The sequence below is a fragment of the Coptis chinensis genome, chromosome 3 (assembly GCF_015680905.1).
Source record: "Coptis chinensis isolate HL-2020 chromosome 3, ASM1568090v1, whole genome shotgun sequence".
In the NCBI taxonomy this organism is placed as follows: Eukaryota; Viridiplantae; Streptophyta; class Magnoliopsida; order Ranunculales; family Ranunculaceae; genus Coptis; species Coptis chinensis.
The window spans coordinates 43095769-43116547 of NC_141458.1; the positions used below are offsets into that span (position 1 = coordinate 43095769).

The 20779-nt window shown below is 35.6% G+C and overlaps 2 protein-coding genes and 1 long non-coding RNA gene across 3 annotated transcripts; all 3 read right to left on the reverse strand.

The window, feature by feature from the left end:
• Positions 1–720: 720 nt before the first annotated feature.
• LOC147509708 (anthocyanidin 3-O-glucosyltransferase UFGT-like) lies at positions 721–2884 on the reverse strand. Its single transcript, XM_086601943.1, has 2 exons — positions 2341–2884; positions 721–1707 (listed from the first exon to the last, which is right to left on the reverse strand). Exons 1-2 carry the CDS (start codon positions 2843–2845, stop codon positions 839–841), a joined length of 1374 nt encoding a protein of 457 aa, XP_086458069.1. The 5' UTR covers positions 2846–2884; the 3' UTR covers positions 721–838.
• Positions 2885–6466: 3582 nt separating this feature from the next.
• On the reverse strand, positions 6467–7604 carry LOC147509709 (uncharacterized). The gene is made up of 4 exons (XR_015216620.1): positions 7511–7604; positions 7319–7381; positions 7164–7219; positions 6467–6583 (listed from the first exon to the last, which is right to left on the reverse strand). It is a non-coding gene; the product is annotated as an uncharacterized LOC147509709 (long non-coding RNA).
• A 3825-nt stretch (positions 7605–11429) lies between these two features.
• LOC147509710 (anthocyanidin 3-O-glucosyltransferase 7-like) lies at positions 11430–13119 on the reverse strand. Its single transcript, XM_086601944.1, has 2 exons — positions 12528–13119; positions 11430–12419 (listed from the first exon to the last, which is right to left on the reverse strand). Exons 1-2 carry the CDS (start codon positions 13012–13014, stop codon positions 11560–11562), a joined length of 1347 nt encoding a protein of 448 aa, XP_086458070.1. The 5' UTR covers positions 13015–13119; the 3' UTR covers positions 11430–11559.
• Positions 13120–20779: the final 7660 nt, after the last annotated feature.

The window sequence follows — 20779 nt, forward strand, 5'->3', positions numbered from 1 at the left end:
GTTTTTCAGTAGGGGTTTTTGCAAAAAAAAACAACTAGTCCGAAGAAGGAAGATTTTCTTTTCTTTATAATTAGAAGTTTAAATAAGGTGCTATCAAGTTAATTGAAATCCAGCCCAATTAGTAAATCTTAAATAAATCAAGTTACATAAATACAACACACTCTTGGTGTAAGACATTTGGGGTAACACCAGTCCACCGTAGCAAAGTTTTACACCCTTTGAAAAAAACCAACCCACATAACTAGTATATATTTTTTTTTGAGTAAAGCTAGTGTGCGCAGGAGAGAGTGTGGTAGAGAATCTAGGCCACTCATTATGTAGGAGTGAGGGTGTATTGCACCAAAAAATGTTGTAATCAATGTTTCTCATGCCTGCGTACAGGTGCACCCTGCGCATACTAGACGTCATCTTTTTTTTTCCTGGGAAAGTTCAGGGCGTGCAGCTGCCCACCCTTGGCTCCGTCACTGTATGTGGCGTCTATGTGGAGATAACAAGTTGTTGCATGTATGGGGAGTGCTCTAATGGAAGTGACAAAACTTTGTTCCCTTGGCCAAAAACTTATAAAGTTCCGTTGACTAGTAATTTTACAAATTCCCTGCTATAACGAGCTACATGGCGGGTCTGGCACTCTGGTAGTGGCGTACTGGTGCAGTCTAAATAACATTCATTATCCTTTGGCCTTAAACAAAAACATATGCACCTCATTCATAACATATAATATGTTAACAAATCTCTTATATATGCACCTCATTCATAACAGATAATGTGTTAACAAATCTCTCCATGACTCCATGAAATTATTTGATAGCAGAAAAAATCCTTAACCTTTTAATTGTACTTAGCTCTTAAGGACCATCTCTAACAACGTATTGAAATTCTCAGTAGAACTCCCCTCTGGGCCTACAGCTTGTTTTGCAAGTTCGTTCAGAGTCATAACCTTTTCTCTCATTCTTTTCCCTTCTTCATTGTGCAAAATCAAATTCAATTCATCTATCAATCCATCTTTTGAAAAAATTCCATCCTTGGTCACAAGCCCAATTCCCCACACAGCTGATACAAACCGTCCATTTAACTTTTGGTCGCCGAAAAATGGACGACAAATCATTGGTACCCCACCTGTTATACTCTCCAAAACTGAGTTCCATCCGCAGTGCGTAAGAAACACTCCAACGGCAGTGTGTTCCAAAATCTGTGATTGTGGTGCCCATGGAACCACCATCCCCCTGCTTTCGCTAATACTGTTTAAAAATCCCTTGGGCAGGTTAGCTTTTAGACCATCTTTGAGGGACCACAAAAATGACACTCCACTCTTTTGTAGAGCTTCAGCTAAGGCCACCAGTTCAGCGGGTGGTGGCATAGTGACTGTCCCAAAGCTAAGATAGACCACGGACCTAGGTTTCTTACTGTCCAGCCAAGAAAGGCAGCCGTAAGGATCATTACCAGATACTGATGTGGATGTGAGGGTGAATGGTCCTAGCGTTAGACAATGATCAAATTTTGTTTTGAGATCATCAATAACAGATGAGTCCAACTTGTCGAAGGAATTAATGGTGATGATGGTGGCACGCGTGATCGTCTGTGCCATTTTATGCAATAAACGTGAAAGGACTGATTCTTGGTTAGCACCATGGACTTCTAACGGCACGTCATTGGCGCGTATAGCTGATGGGATTCCTGGAACAAACGCGAGGGGTATCTCATGGCATCCTGCATTGAAGACGCGTTTAAAATTTAATTAATTTAAGCCCAGATCGAAGGATAGATTAGATTATTACTACCTTCAAAAGGTCAAATTAATAAAAATTAACACTTATAACATCATAAAATATTTGAATGGTCATTACTTTGGCGTCCAGATGAGCATGCATTTTATAGGACAAAGAATTTTAGTGCGTATGGCCAACAAAACAACAATGCCCGCATGATCTCATTTATGGACTAAACAATATAGTTCACTTTCAGGAGACCCATCAACGAAACCTGAAGTTCCATTAAAAGGGCACATTTGCCAAACATCTTGTTAATAGGGCCCTCTACAGCTCATTCATTCCGTCCCATTTAGTTTGGAAGCCCTCAAAAACCCACCATATTCCATGATCCCAGTACGCCTAACATATATTTTTTTAAAGATTCTTTGAAATATTTTCCCAGTTGGTAAAATATCTTTCGTATTATTCGCAAATCCAAACTTTATTATTTTGACTCTCATTCCCAAAATTCTGATAAATATTTCTAGAAGCTCATGCATAATTAATTTATTAATTAAAATGTAAAATTAGTGGACGGATCGGACAAAATAAAAATGCAATCGCGCCATAGGGAATAACAAATGTTACTTACTATTAGAATCAGCTCCAACGACATCACGAATGAGATCAGTGTACAAATGAGTAGAGAGAGCACAAGCTCCAGCAGTCCAAAGTGGGATCCATGGAACATTCATCTCATCAGCCATATCAGCAGCATGGCATAAAAACGCGTCCGTCATCAAACAACTTATATTCTTCTTGGTCTCAAATACCACCTTATTTATACCATTCTTGAAGTTTTCCGGTGTCACACTAAGGAACAGTTCAATATCCTCTTGTCGCTTTCCCGTAAAAACGTATCCTTCTGGCACGCCGTCATCAACATCGTAGGCCCTAATAATGTTATGAGTGTGGGAAGTAACTTTGCCGAATATGGACGCATTGGATTTTGCAGTGGAGAAAAATGAGAATGTTATGTGTGGCGCAGCAGCTGCTAAACGTTCGGTGAGGCTGAGGAGTGGTACTGCGTGTGTTCCGAATGGAAACGCGAGCACAGCTACATGAGGCTCGCAATTTTGGTGATGGAGTTCACCCATCGTTAGTTGAATGTGGGAGGCAGGTTTTTAGTATGTGCTGTGGCTATTATTAATAGGAAAAATAAAATAAAGTGTTAGCTGGGATCATGCACGCGGATTCTAAATTTTGGTGGGTGTATACACGAGTACAAAAAGTTCAAACACGACATGTGGGTAAGACCGTAAGATTGAGTCAAAGCGAAAATTTTCGCTTACCACCTCACTGAAAATGCCAGAAAATATTTGATTTGAGTATTTGACCCCCACCCCTCTGGCCCTCTAATTGTTTAAAATTGTACAATTGACATGCAATGAACTGGAGGTTAATTAGGCAGATACGATTTACTTAGAAAATAATTTTGGAAAAACCAACTCAATTTAAGCTTGACAAAGATATGGTTAAAACATTCTATATTTCTTCTACTCTTATTGTACGATTTTAACTTTGAAATATGTTGAGAGGTTGATTGCCATGGTGGGGTAAGACCACGATATATATACACCAAATGTTAAATCATGACTCGTAGAGACCCACTGTGAAAAATCAAATCTAGAAATAGAAATTCGTTTAAGTACCAAGAGAAAGGAAAATGACAGATTCCATCCACGGGATGAGGGAGGAGCATTCTGTGCAACAAATTCTGGCGGTGAGTAGAGAAAGAGTGGTGGGTGAAATGTGGGGGTTGAATTCATCTGGATGAGGTACTGAAATAATTGAGCTCGTCTTGGAAATAATATTGATTGTGATTTTTGTTGTCCCTTTTAGTAAGCTCCACCTAGTAGGAAATTAGGTAGGAGAAAAAACTTTGAATTCCACTCTTTTGTTTCCGTGAATGCAGTTTTGTAAAGTGTGATTTCGTGGCTTGCACATCTTAAATTTAAGGGTCTTTTTGTAGTACGTCACATTATATTATTACATTTTTTAGTTTAGTCACACGAAATTTAAAATTTTGATTTTAGTCACACTCCGTTAACAAGTCTGTCTCAAGCCGTTAGTCAACGTATTTGACTTTATTTGACCGTACGTTGACCGTATATATATATATATATATGGGGTGGGATAGAGGCACATTCACTGTAGCCACATTCTAGGCATAGTGCATCCACACCAATGATCTCTTGCCAATCCACACCATCTCACAATTCTCAGGTAGCAAAATGAAATTAATGAAATTTCGGAAAAAAACATTTTGCGAAATAAAAAAACACGAAATTTTCAAAATTAACACCGAGAATTTTCTCTGAAACTCTTCTTCCAAAATTAGATCGATCTTAGTGAAAAGTAAATCGACCATTTCTCATTCACCGAAATTTCTCAACCATTTCTCTTTCTAATCGACCATATCTAGTAAATTTGACTGAAATCTCCATCCAAAAAAGTAAATCTTTTTCTTCAATCACCACGAAATTCATTTTCATTAATTTGAGGTAAACCTTTATTTTCATTTTCATTCATTCACCGAAATGGATTTTACAGCATTGTTTTTTTTAATTGGGCTTTTATATGGGATTTTATATGATATGGAAATTTGGTGTTAATTTTGAATTTTGAGGAACTGAATGTTATGGAGTTTTTAATTGGGCAATTTTATTAATTGTGGTTAGCTAATGGAACATTCTGCATGAGTTATTTGCAGGAATGGATGACTCCATATTGATTGATGAAGTTGGAGAGCAAGAAGAATATGGTTCAGGTGAGCTAATGTTTCAATTTTATTTTCGATTTCTACCAACGAATTCAATACTGTATTATTGTACCGTGTTAGTTTTTTTGTTTTTTTTTACATGGACACATTTATTTGCAGTACCTGAGTTTTCTGCAGCACCTTCTGCGGCATTTTCTTCCTCTGTTCAACCTCCAAAGTTTGAAGTGGAAGTGGAAATTGTGAAGCCACCATGTTTGGGAATGTGTTTTGAAACTCTTGAGGCTACAAAACAATTCTATATAGATTATGGAAGAGAACGAAGACGATGAGGACACAAATGATGACGAATATGATTGAGCTTCTTGGGGTTAAGGTGTGTTTTATTTTCATGCTAAATCAATATCAAATTTGTAATCTTGGTATTTTTATGATATGTAATCTTGGTCAAAGTGTTTGCTTGGTCAGTATGCCTAGTGAGTAAGCATTGTACCACTCAAAGTGTTTGCTTGGTTAGTATGCCTAGTGAGGCATCTCATTCTTTTGGATGGCTGTGAGATGAATCTTGTTGAAGGTACCTCCAAATGAAGAAAATTAAAACTGTTCGTATTGTTCTCTGCCATTTTGAAAAGGGATTGAGAGTTAGCTGATGCCAACTTCTAGGAATTTTTTTCTCAAAACTGTGGCATGTACTTTGACATTTTCATGCTATTTTTTGTGTTTATTTGTGCATGTACTCTGACATTTTCCCCTCTACCCTGTTTGAGGAACTTGACTATCTCGATCGTTGGAGATGTGTCCAATCCAAAAGGTCGCTTTGTCGCTATTGTAGGAGATTTCTCATTGCTAGAGAAAGTTGATATTCTCCGTGGGGTGGAGGAATGATCTTCCATTTTTACAAGTCGCTATTGTAGGAGGCTCAAAAAGTCTCATCCAAGATTGGTGTGATAGAATCATTGCTAGAGAAAGTTGATATTCTCAAATACACATACCATAATTGTTGGGTGGAGGAATGATCTTCACATTTTACAAGGCACAAGGAAACAAAGTTGGATCCTCCACACCATTAAAGCGGCTTAGTTCATAGTTTTATATTTTGTAGCTTAGTTCGGTTTTATATTGTAGCTTGGATCACTTTGACAACTTGGATCCTTATAGACATTTTATATTGTAGCTTAGTTAACCAAAACTTTAGCTTAATTAGTTCTCGACAAATTTTATATTGTAGCTTAGTTCATTTTAGTGGTTTGGTTGGAAAGTGGTAGCTTAGTTCTTTGATATTGTAGCCTAAAATTGTTCGGTTTGATTGGTTATTATACATTTTGTAATTAAATGTTTTTTTTAAAAAAAAAAAATATTATATTTAGCTTTTATTCTCGACTTTGGTTGACTTTGGTTGAGAGCAGGATTCATAATTGTTCTATTTAGTTTTGTGAGGAAAATGGAAGTTCATTTTGTTATGTGAAGTTCTGTCAGAAATTTTGTATTCATTTTAACTTGTCAGAAATTTTGTTATGTGATTCAGAAATTCTGTCAGAATGCCATCTATTCCCAAGTCCAAAGCATGAATGGGAAAGCGACCTCCCAACCTCTAATATGAACAAATTAAGCTGTATCCCATTTTAATTTTCACACAAACAAGAGTACAAACATTTACTCCAAATGCTTAAGTTGTTGTGCACGCCCATCTACGGTGCATGAATGGGAAAGCTACACTTCTACCAAATTAAGTCGAAGTACTCTCATTTTATCTTTCCTTTCTCGACTTATTGAGTGCCTTATTGATGAGACAACTGAGATTGCATTTTCTTAACAAGCACTTTAAATTACATCAGAACTCCAATGTACATTTACCTTATATTGAACTCAAATGTACATTTACCTTATACAAGCATTACAATTGATTCTAATTCTATAATAATACAGCTAGAGAAAACCAAAATGCTCATTAACTAAGAAGCCACAACCTCAAAGGCAAGACGAGATGTTTGCTTCAATTGGGTTGACGGAGAGCCTCTTTTTGGGCCTAACACAACATCCCTTGATCAGCAGATAGTCTTCCTTCACCACACCATAATGAGGGAGCCCACCAATGGGAGTAATATCTTTCTCAGTCCTGATACAACAGAAACAAGATTCAGGGGTTAGTGAGAAAAGGAAAAGAACGAGACTAAAAACCATCGTCATAACTCTGCTCTAGCTGTAATGTCGACAGCTTTTATACCATCAAAACCAGAAACTTTCTCTAAAATCGATAACCTGCAATCATCTAAACGTTACCCACCAGGATGGTTCAAAATATCCAAATTATCAGTCTATAATCTGATCTATCCAAATATTGTGGACATATATCACAAAGCGATGGTTTGCTATACCATAAGTATGCTGCTCCGAGATTCACTGACTACTTCAACAACTCATCTACTCCTATCAGATATGGGTTATTATTATCTAATTAAAACAACAAAATAGAAATGCACATTTACTATTCCAAGATAGATAAATTAGAAGCATATTTCTGTTTCAGTAGTTTGGGGGCTAACTTTGAAGTAAAACCTTGAAGAAGTGAAAAGAACAATCCTAAGAATCAATCAATATTTCCATATGAACATTTCTAACAATCACCAAAAAAATATAAACACAAACATATCAAACCAGAACAGTGGGAAATTAAGCAAAATTTCAAATTTTCTCACCTGAATATTTAAAACAGCAATGATCATCTACGATAAGCTTCAACTTAACCGATTCTCTGTCAAACACAAACCAAAGAAAGTCTCTTTTGAAAATGAATAAGAAGCTTATAAACTCAACTAAAGAATTTATAGACACTCATTTCAAAATTTCTCACCTTAATACCAAAAACAAAAACAATCCAATACAAAAGGCTCCACAATAATCTGACTTATATACCCTATTTCAAAGACAAAGGAACAAACAAGTAGCTCAGAAACTCAAAAAAAGAAGCTCTAAACTAGTAAAATAACAGACACCATTCTCAAATTTCCAACTCCAAATCATATATCAGTAAACTGTTTCTCACCTTAATAACTAAAAACAACACCAGCCCAAGTTCCAAAAACTTCACTGCAATCTTTGATTTAGTAACAATACGTTAATAGAGAAGTACCATCATCGATCTTTGATTTAGTAAAAATTAAGAAGAAGAGAAATAATCGAAGCGGATTAGTGAATTTTTAGGGGTACAAAATCTGGAAGCGGTGTGGTTTCCACCCACGAGGGCTACACGAGTGGTTCTGATTCTTGACCATTGAAGTAACAATTCTTTCATTCTCTGGGCCTCCATTTTTGTAACCTCTATCATAGACTTATTTTCTTGATTTTTCTTTATCCCACCATTATTAACAAAAAGAAGAAATCAAGAAAATGTCTAAAAAAAAGATCTTGCAAAGGAGGAGAGAAATTACCTCAAAGAAGCACACAGTCGGAAGAGAGAACCCACTCGTGAATTTTGGAGAGAAAGTGTTTTAGAGAAAATTTTGCTCGATCTAATTTTGGAGAAGAAGGTTCGATCGATTTTTTGTTTATTTCGTTTTTATGTTTCGAAAATTTTTATTTTCCGAAATTTCATTTATTTCAAATTTGGCTATCAAAGACTATCTCATATCCGTTGGATTGGTAAGAGATCAGTGGTGTGGATGCACTGTGCCTAGAATGTGGCTACAGTGAATGTACCTCTATCCCACCCTATATATATATATATATATAAAAAATGAGGTTCAGTCCCTTAGTTCTAACTCGGTTGAGTATAAACTCCCTCCCATCGACCCATATCACATAACCTTTCTATTATTTAGGTCTCATTAAATAACCTCCTTGTTTTCCAAAAAAGAGATAAAGTCTGATCTGTTTTTATTTCCCATTTTATCTTATTTCCTTTTTTACTCTTTTGGGATTGAAAATTTTCCGACTATATGTAAATGTATTTTTACATAGTCATATATATATAACTATATTTGCATAGTCATTGGAGCTATAAAAACTTAAATTTACATAGTAATTTTTGGGATTGAAAATTTTTCGACACCTGACAAAATATATGTAAATGTATTTTTACGTAGTCATATATATATAAAACTATATTTATATAGTTATTGGAGCTATAAAACTTAAATTTACATAGTAACTTTTGGGATTGAAAATTTTCCGGCGACACCTGATAGAATATAAATTTAAATTTTTCTATAAAAAATATGAAAATTTCATATGAAAATTTAAATAGGTTAGGAAGACTGTGTAATTTTATATTGCCATATATAAATACAAATTTACATAGGATGACGTCAGCTCAGTTTGTCCTTAAGCTGAAATTATAAGTAAAGATTGATGACGTAAGCCCGGTTTTCTTTAAATTCAAAATAGAAATTTAGAGTTCACAGGGGTATTTTGGTCTGTTTTGGCTTTGATGTTATGTTTTAAATAATATGGAGGTTTTATGTATTTGTTCGCTTCCGGGGGGTTTTTGTGCAACCATTTAAGTATTAGGGAGATTAAACCCATTGTCTGTATATATATATACAGGCCCGATCTTAGAAGTATATATTTATTTTAAAGTTAAAATAAGTACGTAAGTAAAACATTACCTAGAAAATGAATTCAACTCTAATTTTTTGTGGGTATTACCTACATACCATAAAGATCATCTCTATAAAATTTGAGTTTATTTGGGAACCTCTAACATAGCTAAAAATTGTTGTCATTTTTAAAAAGAAATATATCGGTCCATAAAATAGTATTTTTGCAATCATCTTTTGCCTAAATTATAGATTTCCAAATAAGTCGAAATTTTGTAGAGATGATGTTGATGGTGAGTAGATGATATCTACAAAAAATTAAAGTTGAATTCATTTTCTAGGTGAGATTTTACTTACGTACTTAAGTACATACTTAAAATAAGTATGTACATACTTAAAATAAGTATGTACTTCTAAGATCCGGTCTGTATATATTTTACTTACGTACTTATTTTAAAATTAACTTAAGTAACTACTTTTAAGAGAAGGACTGACTGATATGATATCAGTCCTTCTCTTAAAAGTAGTTACTTAAGTTAACTTTAAAATAAGTACATAAGTAAAACTTTACCTACAAAATAAATTTAAACCTATTTTGTGTGGATATGATATAATCAATATTAAGATCATCTGTACAAAATTTCAGCTCATTTGGAAACTTCTAACATTGGCAAAAAACAATTACAAAAATTCAATATTTTTGAACCGTTAGATTTCTTTTTAAAGATGACAACAATTTTTATCTATTTTAGTGGTTTCCAAATGAGCCGAAATTTTGGCAAGATAATCATTATGGTGAGTACTTTATAACCACAAAAAATTAGGTTTGAATTCATTTTGTAGGTGAAGTTTTATGTACATACTTATTTTAAGTTAACTTAAGTAGCTACTTTTTAGAGAATTACTATATATATATATATATATATATATATATATATATATATATATATATATATATAATATTTATATATATATATATATTTTTAATTTTTACGATATATAATTTTTTTAAACAAATTAATTTCTACGATATATATATATACAACCTGGCTCCTAAAATGACCTTAAATAAGGACTTTAAATAAATCTAAAAACTACAAAAAAAAAAAATCTAATCTTTTGTGCATATGATCTACTAACCATAAAGAACATCTCTACAAAAATTCAACTCATTTGATATCCTCTAACTTGGATAAAAATTGTTGTCTATTTTTTAAAAATATTTAACGGTCTAGAAATATCTAGTTTTTGCAATCATCTTTTGCTAATGTTAAAAATTGTCAAACGAGTTGAATTTTTATAAAGATGTTATTTATGGTTAGTAGATTATATGTACAAAATATTAGATTTTAAATCATTTTGTAGGTGAAGTTGTGGTTGTTTTAGATTTGGTCTTTATTTAAGGTCCTTAGATTTGGTCCTTATATATATATAGTCGATATATATACGGTCAACGTACGGTTAAACCTAGTCAAATACGTTGACTAACGGCTTGAGACAGACTTGTTAACGAAGTGTGACTAAAATCAAATTTTTGAATTTTGTGTGACTAAACTAAAAAATGCACTAATATGTACTACAAAAAGACCCTAAATTTAATGCAAAAGTTTGGCGTTTCCACGACGTAGTCCACAACATACACATGCTTAATGCAAAATTGAGATGACACTACCATCTCAATTTTCCACTAAGCATGTGTATAGGGCTGTTAATGGGTTTCGATAACCCGATAACCGATCCGAACCAAATAAATAAAAAATAGTTTGGGTTTTGGTAATTTGGTTTGTCCTCTACTGAACTGAAACCGAACCGATAAGATATTAGAACATCTCTAGGTGGTGGTAGTATATTCTTCAAATTTGAAGAAAAAATTTAGAGAATCTGGTCGCAAATTTCAACCAACTCTAGGTGGTTGCAAATTCCATTAGCAAAAACACAACCCACGCGACATTACCACTGTCGCATGTATAATTCCAAAACAACCCACGCGACATTAGGTAATGGCGCAAACAACAATTCAAAAAAAAAAAAAAAAACCAAGCGACATTAGAGTGGCGACAACAACAGCATTTCCATCGGGGCGTGTGGTGTTGGTCAAAGTTAAAAAAAAAAAAAAAAAAATGACATTTGCAATGGCGCGCAACATTACCAATGTTGCTCCGCATCCACATCTAAATTGTCAAATTTGCGAATAAGAATGCAAACGAACAGGTGATGCGACCGAATTTGAGGCCACCTAGAGTTGGAATTATGGGAAATTCCAAAGTATTTCTTCAAATTTGAAGATTTTGACAGGTTATACTACCACCTAGAGATGCTCTTAGTTTGGTTTCGGCATTTGTTTAATTTTTTTCAATTTTATTTTTAGTAGTAGACGCTAAGACACCTGTGTAATGTAAAGCCAAAGATCATAGGAGAGTTAGAGAGTGTGGGAATTCTTTGAATTTTGTAAGGCTAAAGATCATAGTTCTTGATTTATATATTATTAATTAATACGTTACCCAAAAGCTAGAAGAAGAATTCTCGAATCGATGATTTTTTTAGCAATTGCATCAGCTCAACTTCTGACTATGTTCACCAATGTGTGGAAATTCCGAGTAGTGCTACCTGCAGGTCCCACAGCATGTCTCGCCTGTTCTTTTAGTATTTCAATCTTCTGCCTCATTTCCCCCCCCTCTTCTTTACATAAGATGATTTCCAACGCGTCCATTGTTCCTTGTTTAGTAAAAACTCCATTTCCAGCATTTATGCCTATCTCCCATATGTTGGACACGAATCTTCCAATTAACATATGATCTCCGAAAAAAGGACGATAAATGATGGGTACTCCACCCATGATACTCTCTAACACTGTGTTCCATCCACAGTGTGTCACGATCAATGCAACAGCTGCATGGTTTAGTACCTTGGACTGCGGTGTCCATGGAACAACCTTTCCTCTCGCACTTGTCCTTTCTAAGAAGCCTTCGGGCAAATTCACCTTCGCAAATTCTTTGAGGGACCATAGAAATGGTACTCCACTTGCCTCTAGTCCTTCAGCTAAGGCAGCCAACTCATGTGGAGGTGGCGTTGCTGACGTACCAAAGCTAACATAGGCAACCGATGCAGGTTTCTGGCGATCTAACCACAGTAAACAGCCATAGGCATCTTCAGCATTAGATGATGATGGAGATACGACGGTCAAAGGCCCCACGGCGAGACACAATTTAAGTTTTGATTTCAAGTCTTCAAAGATGCTACACTCAAGCTCTTCAAACGAGTTAACAACAACAGCGGTGGCACTCGGCAGTTTTAAGCCCGCCATATGAAGTATGCCTGCAAAGAGTGATTCTAAGTTTCCAAAAATTTCTTGTGGTAAATCACAAGAACGTACAGATGACATCCCCGGAATGAAGCTGAGGGCTTCATCATTTGGTCCTGCAATGCATACGCGGTTCAATGTTTAAAACAAAGATATTTGAGAAAATCACTCCAAACTGTCGGTGACCTATTATAAAATGCGCGCACAAGTGAACTAAAAATTACCTTCGATGCTTTGACGAATGAGATCGGTATAGAAGTGGGACGAGAGTGAAGAAGCACCTGGTGCCCATACGGGAACCCAGGGTACTCCCAACTCCTCGGCAATATCTCCAGTCATCCATAAGAAGGCATCATTTGTTACACAAGTGATCTTCTTCTTTGTGTCTGACACTGCCTTCTCTATTGCCTTTTTAAAGTTACTGGGTGTGGCTTTAATGAAAAAATCAATCTCTTCCAATGGATTACCGGAGAACACATGATTATCAGGCACACCATCGTCCACATTATACACTTTAATGTTACAAGAATCTTCATCATCACGAGCATTCGATGATTCAAAGAGTGAGGAGTTGGATTTTGCTGTGTTGAAAAATGAGAAGGTTACATCTGGGGCAGCACGAGCTAACCTACGCGTGATGTTGAGGATTTGAGCGGCGTGTGAGCCGAATGGGAAGGCAATGGAAGCTACATGGGCATGATTTTCAGCCATTATTGCTGTATTTTGGAGATGTAGGGTGGGTCGGGGTTAGGTTTGCAGCTGTTAGGAGCTATAAAGAACTAATATAGGTGTAACATCAGTGATGGCAGAATACGGGAGATGTTAGGAAAGCTACGTATTGACCGTGTCTGGTTCTTCTGTCCACAAAAGTCTGTATCCGGCTATGCAGCCAACAACAAGGCAGACAGCAAATGGAGTGGACTGAGTTATGATTTGATATCGATTTATGTAAAATCTACTCCGTACTTTTTTTTTTTTTTTTTTTTTTGGTAACACCTCATACCTACCCTCTCGCTACCTACCCTTATTACGCGTATAGTTCTATAAAATCCACATATTATATGCAAGGTAATTTCTTCTTTGTTTTAATAACCATCCGGCAGCACATTGGGGACCGGCCGTGATTATTATTACTATTATTTTAAATTCCCTCCCCATTGATTTTATTTCCAAACATATTTTGAATTAAAAGTTTTTTTTATTTAAAGTGAAAATTTTATTGATAATGATAACGAGTTTTAAAAATAATTAGGACTAAATAGCCAAATTCTATCATTCTAAAAACAAACTCGTTAGAATCAGCTGTCATAACATCATTGTACTGTCCATAACTTTCTAAAGGCTCTTGATGAGCTTAATTGATTGTTGTCTTAAGAACCCAAAAATATCGAAACTGAATGGAATAAAACAATGCTGGTTAACCCGACAAGCTTCCTCATGCTTCTTCATTTTCCCTGTCGCTGCTCTTTTAGCTGCTTCTCACACCTCAAAGTTACCATTCCCCAGCCCTACCAACGGAGAGACTCCAATTACATTAACACATACATGTAAATTAAGACATTCGTACGTAGGCCAAAGTGTGGATCTGCCCTCATTCGGATCAGTGAGAAAATTAACAGGAGCCTCTTTCCTCACCTGTACCTAGCCTTCCAAAATGCATAAACAAAATATCTCTAACATGATCATGTCGGTATTTAAAATCGGAAAAGTATCTACAATGTGCTACATGGTCTCCAAAGGCATCTAGTATACTCTTTTTGCATATAGGGCAAAGACTACAATTAGAGTATATATGAATCATAAGATGACATTAGAAGAATGACACAATACTCCACCTATGACACACTGTCCAAGTTCCTCCATCGGAATAACAAGTAGAAAATCTTTTGCACGTTCCGATTGCAAGCATCCAGTGACTGTTTTCTAACGAGCAGATAACTCAAACTACCTCTTAAGATTAGCAACAATTTTACCGTAGAAAGCTCCCGCACTACTATAAAAAATGCACATAGATAACTTTTATTTAATAGCATTTATAAAAAAAATGCTATAAAATTTTTAGAGATAATGTTTATTCATTCTGTGCTATTAATCTTTTTAACTGCAAAACTGAGGATTGCATTTGGATGAATAACGCAATAAAATTGATTACGTTTTTTAGACAACTGCTATTGTCGGTGGGTCATTGTTGGGCTTCAACGCCCAATTTTAGCTCGGCCTCAAAAGAAATTCCCAAAACTTGATTCCCAAAAATCAAAAGAGCGCTTATTTCCATCATCACGTCCAAAAATGCCACAAAAAAAAAAACTCACTAAGCAAAACAGTAAGCCACCACCACGCATGAATTTCTCTCTTTTTTTGCAAGTAAAATGTGAATATTATATATAATAATAAAGTTACAATATAGGGGTTGAGCACCAACCGGGCTGGATTAAGTTCCCACTTTGAATCCAAAATAATATATTCCATAAAAGTGATAAACCTTCATTCTAAATTCTAAACCATGTGTGTTTGTAGTAAGAGTAATTCATTTATATCTTGTTGGAATGTTTCTAACCCTAGGTGGACGAGGAGTCGGATCGACAACTTTCCCCTTTGGCTTACTTCCTCTCTTCTTCTGAGCTTGTCATGGTTCATCGCCATCCTCTGAGCTATCTTCGTCATCAGCAAGATCTGCCCAATTGACCAATCTCAGTATGAATTTGGTTTCATTTAAGACTCTATTGGCTGCTTCTGAAGAGGCACTAGAGGACTCTTCTCTCGTTGTTGATGAAGAATAGGAGTCTAAAACTCTACTATTTATAGCTTGTACCACTGTTGCCTCCTTCTCTACTTGCTCTTTCAAGTTCGTGCTCACTGGCATTGAGCGTAGAGGTTCCATTTCTTTTTCTTGTCGTGCATCTACTTGAGGCGATGTGGCACCCATCACCGTGGGTGATGCACACACAAGCGGTAGGTTAGTATCATCCACACTAGGTGAGTTTGTCACCAGTCGGACTGTTGTCTCAATATTCAACACTTCTACTACCTCATTTCCGTGTGTATCCTCTTCAATTTCTGCCAGAGCCGCAAATTGGTTACTTTCGTGCTGCGTCCCCCTTAGTGGTGCTAACCTCATTGTTATCTCCATCTTTCTTATTTAGGCCCTCATTGTTAGCTCCATCTTCCATTTCAAGTCTTCCGATCCATTCTTTCTTCCCTTTTTCTTTTCTTTTTCTTTGTACCATCGACCTGGGCATTTTCTACTGGAGGGGTTATGTTCACTACCACTTCCTTACCCTTATCATTAGCTTGCATAATTCCTTTAAGCTTTTTGCATTCTGTCACAAGATGACCAACAATCTTGCAGTGATTACACATTTTGGGAGCTTTCCCACTAGAATTGTTTGTGAAATTGAACCCTTTCGTCTTGACATAGATCTGGTTTCAGCCAAGTCCACATCAACTAAGATGCATGCAAAATATCCAAAGTCTCTCTTAAGTGTTTTCTCATCTATGAGCATAGGATAGCCTACACCTCTAGCAATTGACATGAGAGTTTCTGGTTCCCAGTACTCTTGACTTAGCCCTGATAGTCTGATCCAAACAAGTGCATGTGTTTGGTTTTGCAAATCGGGGTTAAAGTTTGGTGTCCATTGACTTAATCTCAATAGAAGTTTGTCAAACTCCCAAGCACCCTTAGCCCACACTCGATTCATACCTCTACATTTGAAAATCTAATAAAGATGTAACCTTTACCAATAGGGGTTATAAGCCACTTACCAATTGGTGCCCATTTTTCCTTAGCTAGCTCTCGCACTCTGTCAATGGAGACCTTTTGTATGTCGATTCTACCAAAAAGGCATAACTTACAGTACTGTATACCCCTTTCATATGCTTGTTGTGGAATGGTGATGGTAGGGTATTCCCCCATTTTTTCTGGTAGTGAGAGATCTTGAAACTCCACACTTTGCTTTTGTCTTGCCGCATCTGCATAGGAAAATTTTCTCTAGTTTTCTTTCCATTTGCTTGCACTTGAGTAACTTGTACTTCTCCTTGCTCTTTATTAGTTTCTGATGGCTTGTTCACAGAGACTGGATTTTCAAACTCGTAGAGATCCATTCTCACCAAAACTTACTAAAAATAGTAGCTTAAGAGGAAATAAAATGGACTCCTGAAGAAAAGAAATCGCCTTTCAAATTGCCTTTTTGGACTCAAGTGACGTCATGAGAGCCCATCTCTGGGGGGCAAGGTATCATAAGTTGTCGTCCGAATTTCTCTCTTTCCACCATCACATCCGAAAACGCCACCACTTCTAACCACCCCACCACCATGTTTAACATCATCGCCCCATCAAAATTCGTTCGTTCCTCTCTTCTCAAAACAAAGCAAAAGCTTCTATCGGCACTCATCTTCTCCTTCTTAAAAAACTCCATCTTCAATTGTTACAGCTTCATCTTTGTTTTTAATTAAAAAAAAAACTTCTTTTGAATTTTTTCAGGGTTTTTTAAAGTTGTGGTACAGTATTTGGCAACCTTAGATCAGAAACCTTGAAGCTCTCTTTTCGGTACGATTTTCTCACTATATTGTTCCTTAAAACATTCGATTGCCATCACATTGACTGGGTATGATTGTTTGTAGTTCATCTCTTACTTGTTCAAAATGGTTAGTAATCTAAATGTTCGGAAACAATTACGAAAAATTACCTTGTCGTGGTGATACCATGAAGAATAAAAGGTTCTGAGGTTCATTCCTTAACCTAATAATGCACTGGAAGTAGAGGAAATATTCTTGAGAATAGGTGTGATATATGTGTTTATTTTAGAAAATTATCATTCTTTTTCTTGATATCTGTTCGCAAAAGTCATTTTGAAATGTGTTGTTGAGGTACATAAAACTATATCGTAAGGTCTTAACAGTTTTGTGTATAATATATTAATATTATGACTTATTCATAGTTTGTACTTGCAGGAAATGTGTCATAGCTCAGGAAATTACAAAAGTCCATGAAGAGGTAGATATTGATGAATTGCAATGTTTTTGCCTATGATTTGAAGTTACACGTAGGTTTACTTTCATGACTGGACTAGTAAAGCAGTTAGCATCTCTTTGTATATTTTACTAGTATTTGCCCGTGCCGTACGTCACAAATACGCACGCCTTCGGCGCCCCCGACGCACATCCGTACCCCGATACAAGACAGATACATGCTTCGCCGGCTTTAACGCATTATCCGCATCCGCCTACTACTCATGTTTCTAGAGTACGACCACGGATATCGCGCTTTTTTTTGCCATCATCGACCCCTCTACTCATGTTTCCAGAGCCCAACAGCCCAAAAATAGCTAGTCCAAGCCTTTTTTGGGTGGGGTGGGTGAGATGAGAATTTTTTTAAACTCACCCAAAAAAATTTGTTAACTCACCCTAGAAAAACATTTGAGTGGCTAGGATTAGGGGGTGGCACGACCAGGTATCACCTTGTGAGGTGGAATTTGTCCACACACTCCACCCTTCTTTGTTATATAGATATAACATATAAGTTGCTGCAGTAAACCATTATCCTTTCTGACATGCTTGTTGAATGATGTCATAACTTTCATTGTAACGAACCTCGTCCATTGAATGTGTTGATTATGTTGTACATGCCCCTCTTTTCTGTACTTCTATTAGTTTCAGGTATAAAAATGCTCAATTGATTTAGTTTTTCACTAATTGCCTTAGTACTATTCCTCCCATATTTAAGTTGTGGAAAGATAATGATTTTCTAATGTTAATGTATATTCTGAAACTTGTACCAGTTCTGGAATCTAGAGAACTTTTGTACACGAGAAGAAGGTGTAAGATGCTATATTTGGTGAAGCCATAATCTTTATTTGAATCTAAGTGTCTTCCACTCTGTAAATACGGTTTGGATAGTGTACTTTTGATGGCTAAAAGAATATGATCGAGGTTTCTATGAGTGTGGAATTTTCATCAATCCATATGATTCTAGTAGTGTGGAGCTATCTATTTCTATGAGTGTGGAATTTGACCACTAACCAGCAGGAAGGTTGAATGTATGGGTTGTTATATTTTGTTTGTTACTTTAGATTGATGGAGGAGTGCTCGTGATTGGAAAAGTTATTCTTTTACTAGTTCCTTTGTAAAATTTGAGATGTAACTAGTATGTTGTTCATGTATAAGATCATATTGACTAGAGTGACTTACGACATGTATAAGTTTTCGTCATGTGTACTAGTTTATTATATATAATGTGTATATTATAAGTTTATCTCATTCAAACTACTTTTAGTAAACAGGTGAAACAATGAAAGCAAACATTTGATTCTTACTACAAGTAAGTAGTAATATCCTAATTTTAACCATTGAACTGTTTTCCAATACTTCTTTTTCATTGAGGTAATGAATGACAATTTTTGTTAGTGAATCCTTAAGCTCGCATAGGTTGTTGCACAAGCACATTACTAGAAAACTATGAATAGATAGCATTCATTTAATAGCACTTATAATAAAACGCTATTAAATTTTGGAGGATAGTGCTTATCCGTCTAGTGCTATCGTTTGTGTATAACTGGAAGACTAACGATTGCGTTTGGTTAGAAAATGCAATAAAGTTGCCCCAAATTCATTGCGTTTTCTACTTACTGCTATGATCGCCGACCAATCCTTTTGTTGGACTTCAACGCCAAAATTTTAAGCCCACCTGCTTCTATTTTAATATTATCCCTCTTTCCCCAAAAAAATACACCATCAGAAAAAAAACACCACCAATCTCTAAAATGTTCGATCTCTGAATCCACTTAATTGATACACACAACCTTCTCACCATTGCCACTTCCAACACTTTTACAATCCCTAATGCTAAAATTCAAGAATCTAGAGGAATTTTTCATCTTTATCGGAATATTTCTAAGAATCACGTTAGAAATCAAAATCAAGAAGAAAAGAAATTATCCAGTTTTTTTTTTTTTTTTTTTTTTTTTTTGCTGTTCCTAGTTAGTTTTCTTCTGATGATTTTCTTCCATTTTGTGGTTCATACTTTAAACGCGTCTCCGAAATTCTCCTCATCAGGTTTGAATTTAATTTGTGTACATATTATTATTTTTATTATATACAACTTTTATTTATTTGGTTTGAGATGTGCAGAAATAATGGAATGGATGATCGGTACCGTGTGTTGATAAAACTTGTTGATGAAAAGAGAGCTAATGATTTTTTGCAATTTTAATGGACGGAGGTTTTTGTCTATTGAGGTAAACAAGACTTGCAATTTTTCTGTGATTTTTTTTTAAGACAAATTAGAAGAAAATATTATTGTTTCTTCTCATTTGTTTGAAATAATATGTCTAGGTTGAGGTTTGTCAAATACTGTTTGCAGTATCTGTGGAATATACAGAATTGGCAGAGACTGCTAGTACTCCTTTGGGGTTTACTGAATTACCGCTTGTCATGTTTACCTCGGTACGTAGTCACTTTCTAGTATGTGTGTTAGAGTAAAGTTTTGTTGACTCCAGCTAAGGAAAGTTTGTTTCTTTACTTGTTCAATTTTCAGAGAGGCTGGACCAAGACACTAGTGGAATTTTGGCAACACTAGTGAAAAATAGCCACCATATCTAATTCCATTACTTTGATGTGCAATTTCACTTCAAAAAACAATGTTATATTTTTATGTTTGATATGCGAAGCATGTTTGAAAATCCTATCTCTAGTGGGTTAATATATTAAGGTTGGTGAGTAATTTTGCAGTTGATCTGCGGTTATCATTTTGATGTCCTTGTAAGTGTTTCCTATCTTGAATTTGAGTTCAGCTCATGTTTGTGTAAGTGCAATTTTTCTATTGTTTGTTAATGAACTGATTAGTTACATTAAGAAGTGCCAAAAACTTGTAAACTACCTGTATTTATGAAGGCACTGTGATGTAGTACCTGTACCATTCTTTTGTAGGATTGGTTGTAAAAGAGGTTGATTCAGTGTCTTCGACTCTTAATGGTATGGATACTACCCTTCGATGACTATTTCATATTGCTGTTTGAAAAGTCAGATTGCTTACTAGCGTCGTCATGTGTGCAACTTTATGGATGACTATTTCTGCTGTTGTACAAATATATGCTTGTTTATCATCATCTATATTTGTTAAGTTATTAGGATTATTTGATATGGTTGCCAAATACATATGGTTGGCCTGATTGGGCATTCCCGTTGTTTACATAGTAATCTATATTCTTGCTACTACACCAAGACCAACCATTTGAATCTTTACATTACAGGACCATGTGGTAGATCTTTTAAGAATGTGAATCTCATCAAGTAATTCAAACGTTCTGCTAGACTTATCCTTCCAGTTGTCTAAACTTATTTTTATTAGCACATTCAATCTGTTGAGAAGTAGAGCCTTATTTTCACAAGGTATGACTAAGGCAAGTCCATTGAATGAGATAAGAGTAGGTATTGCTATAGTTGTACTTGGGTAACTGCAATGAATACTTCATACTATGAT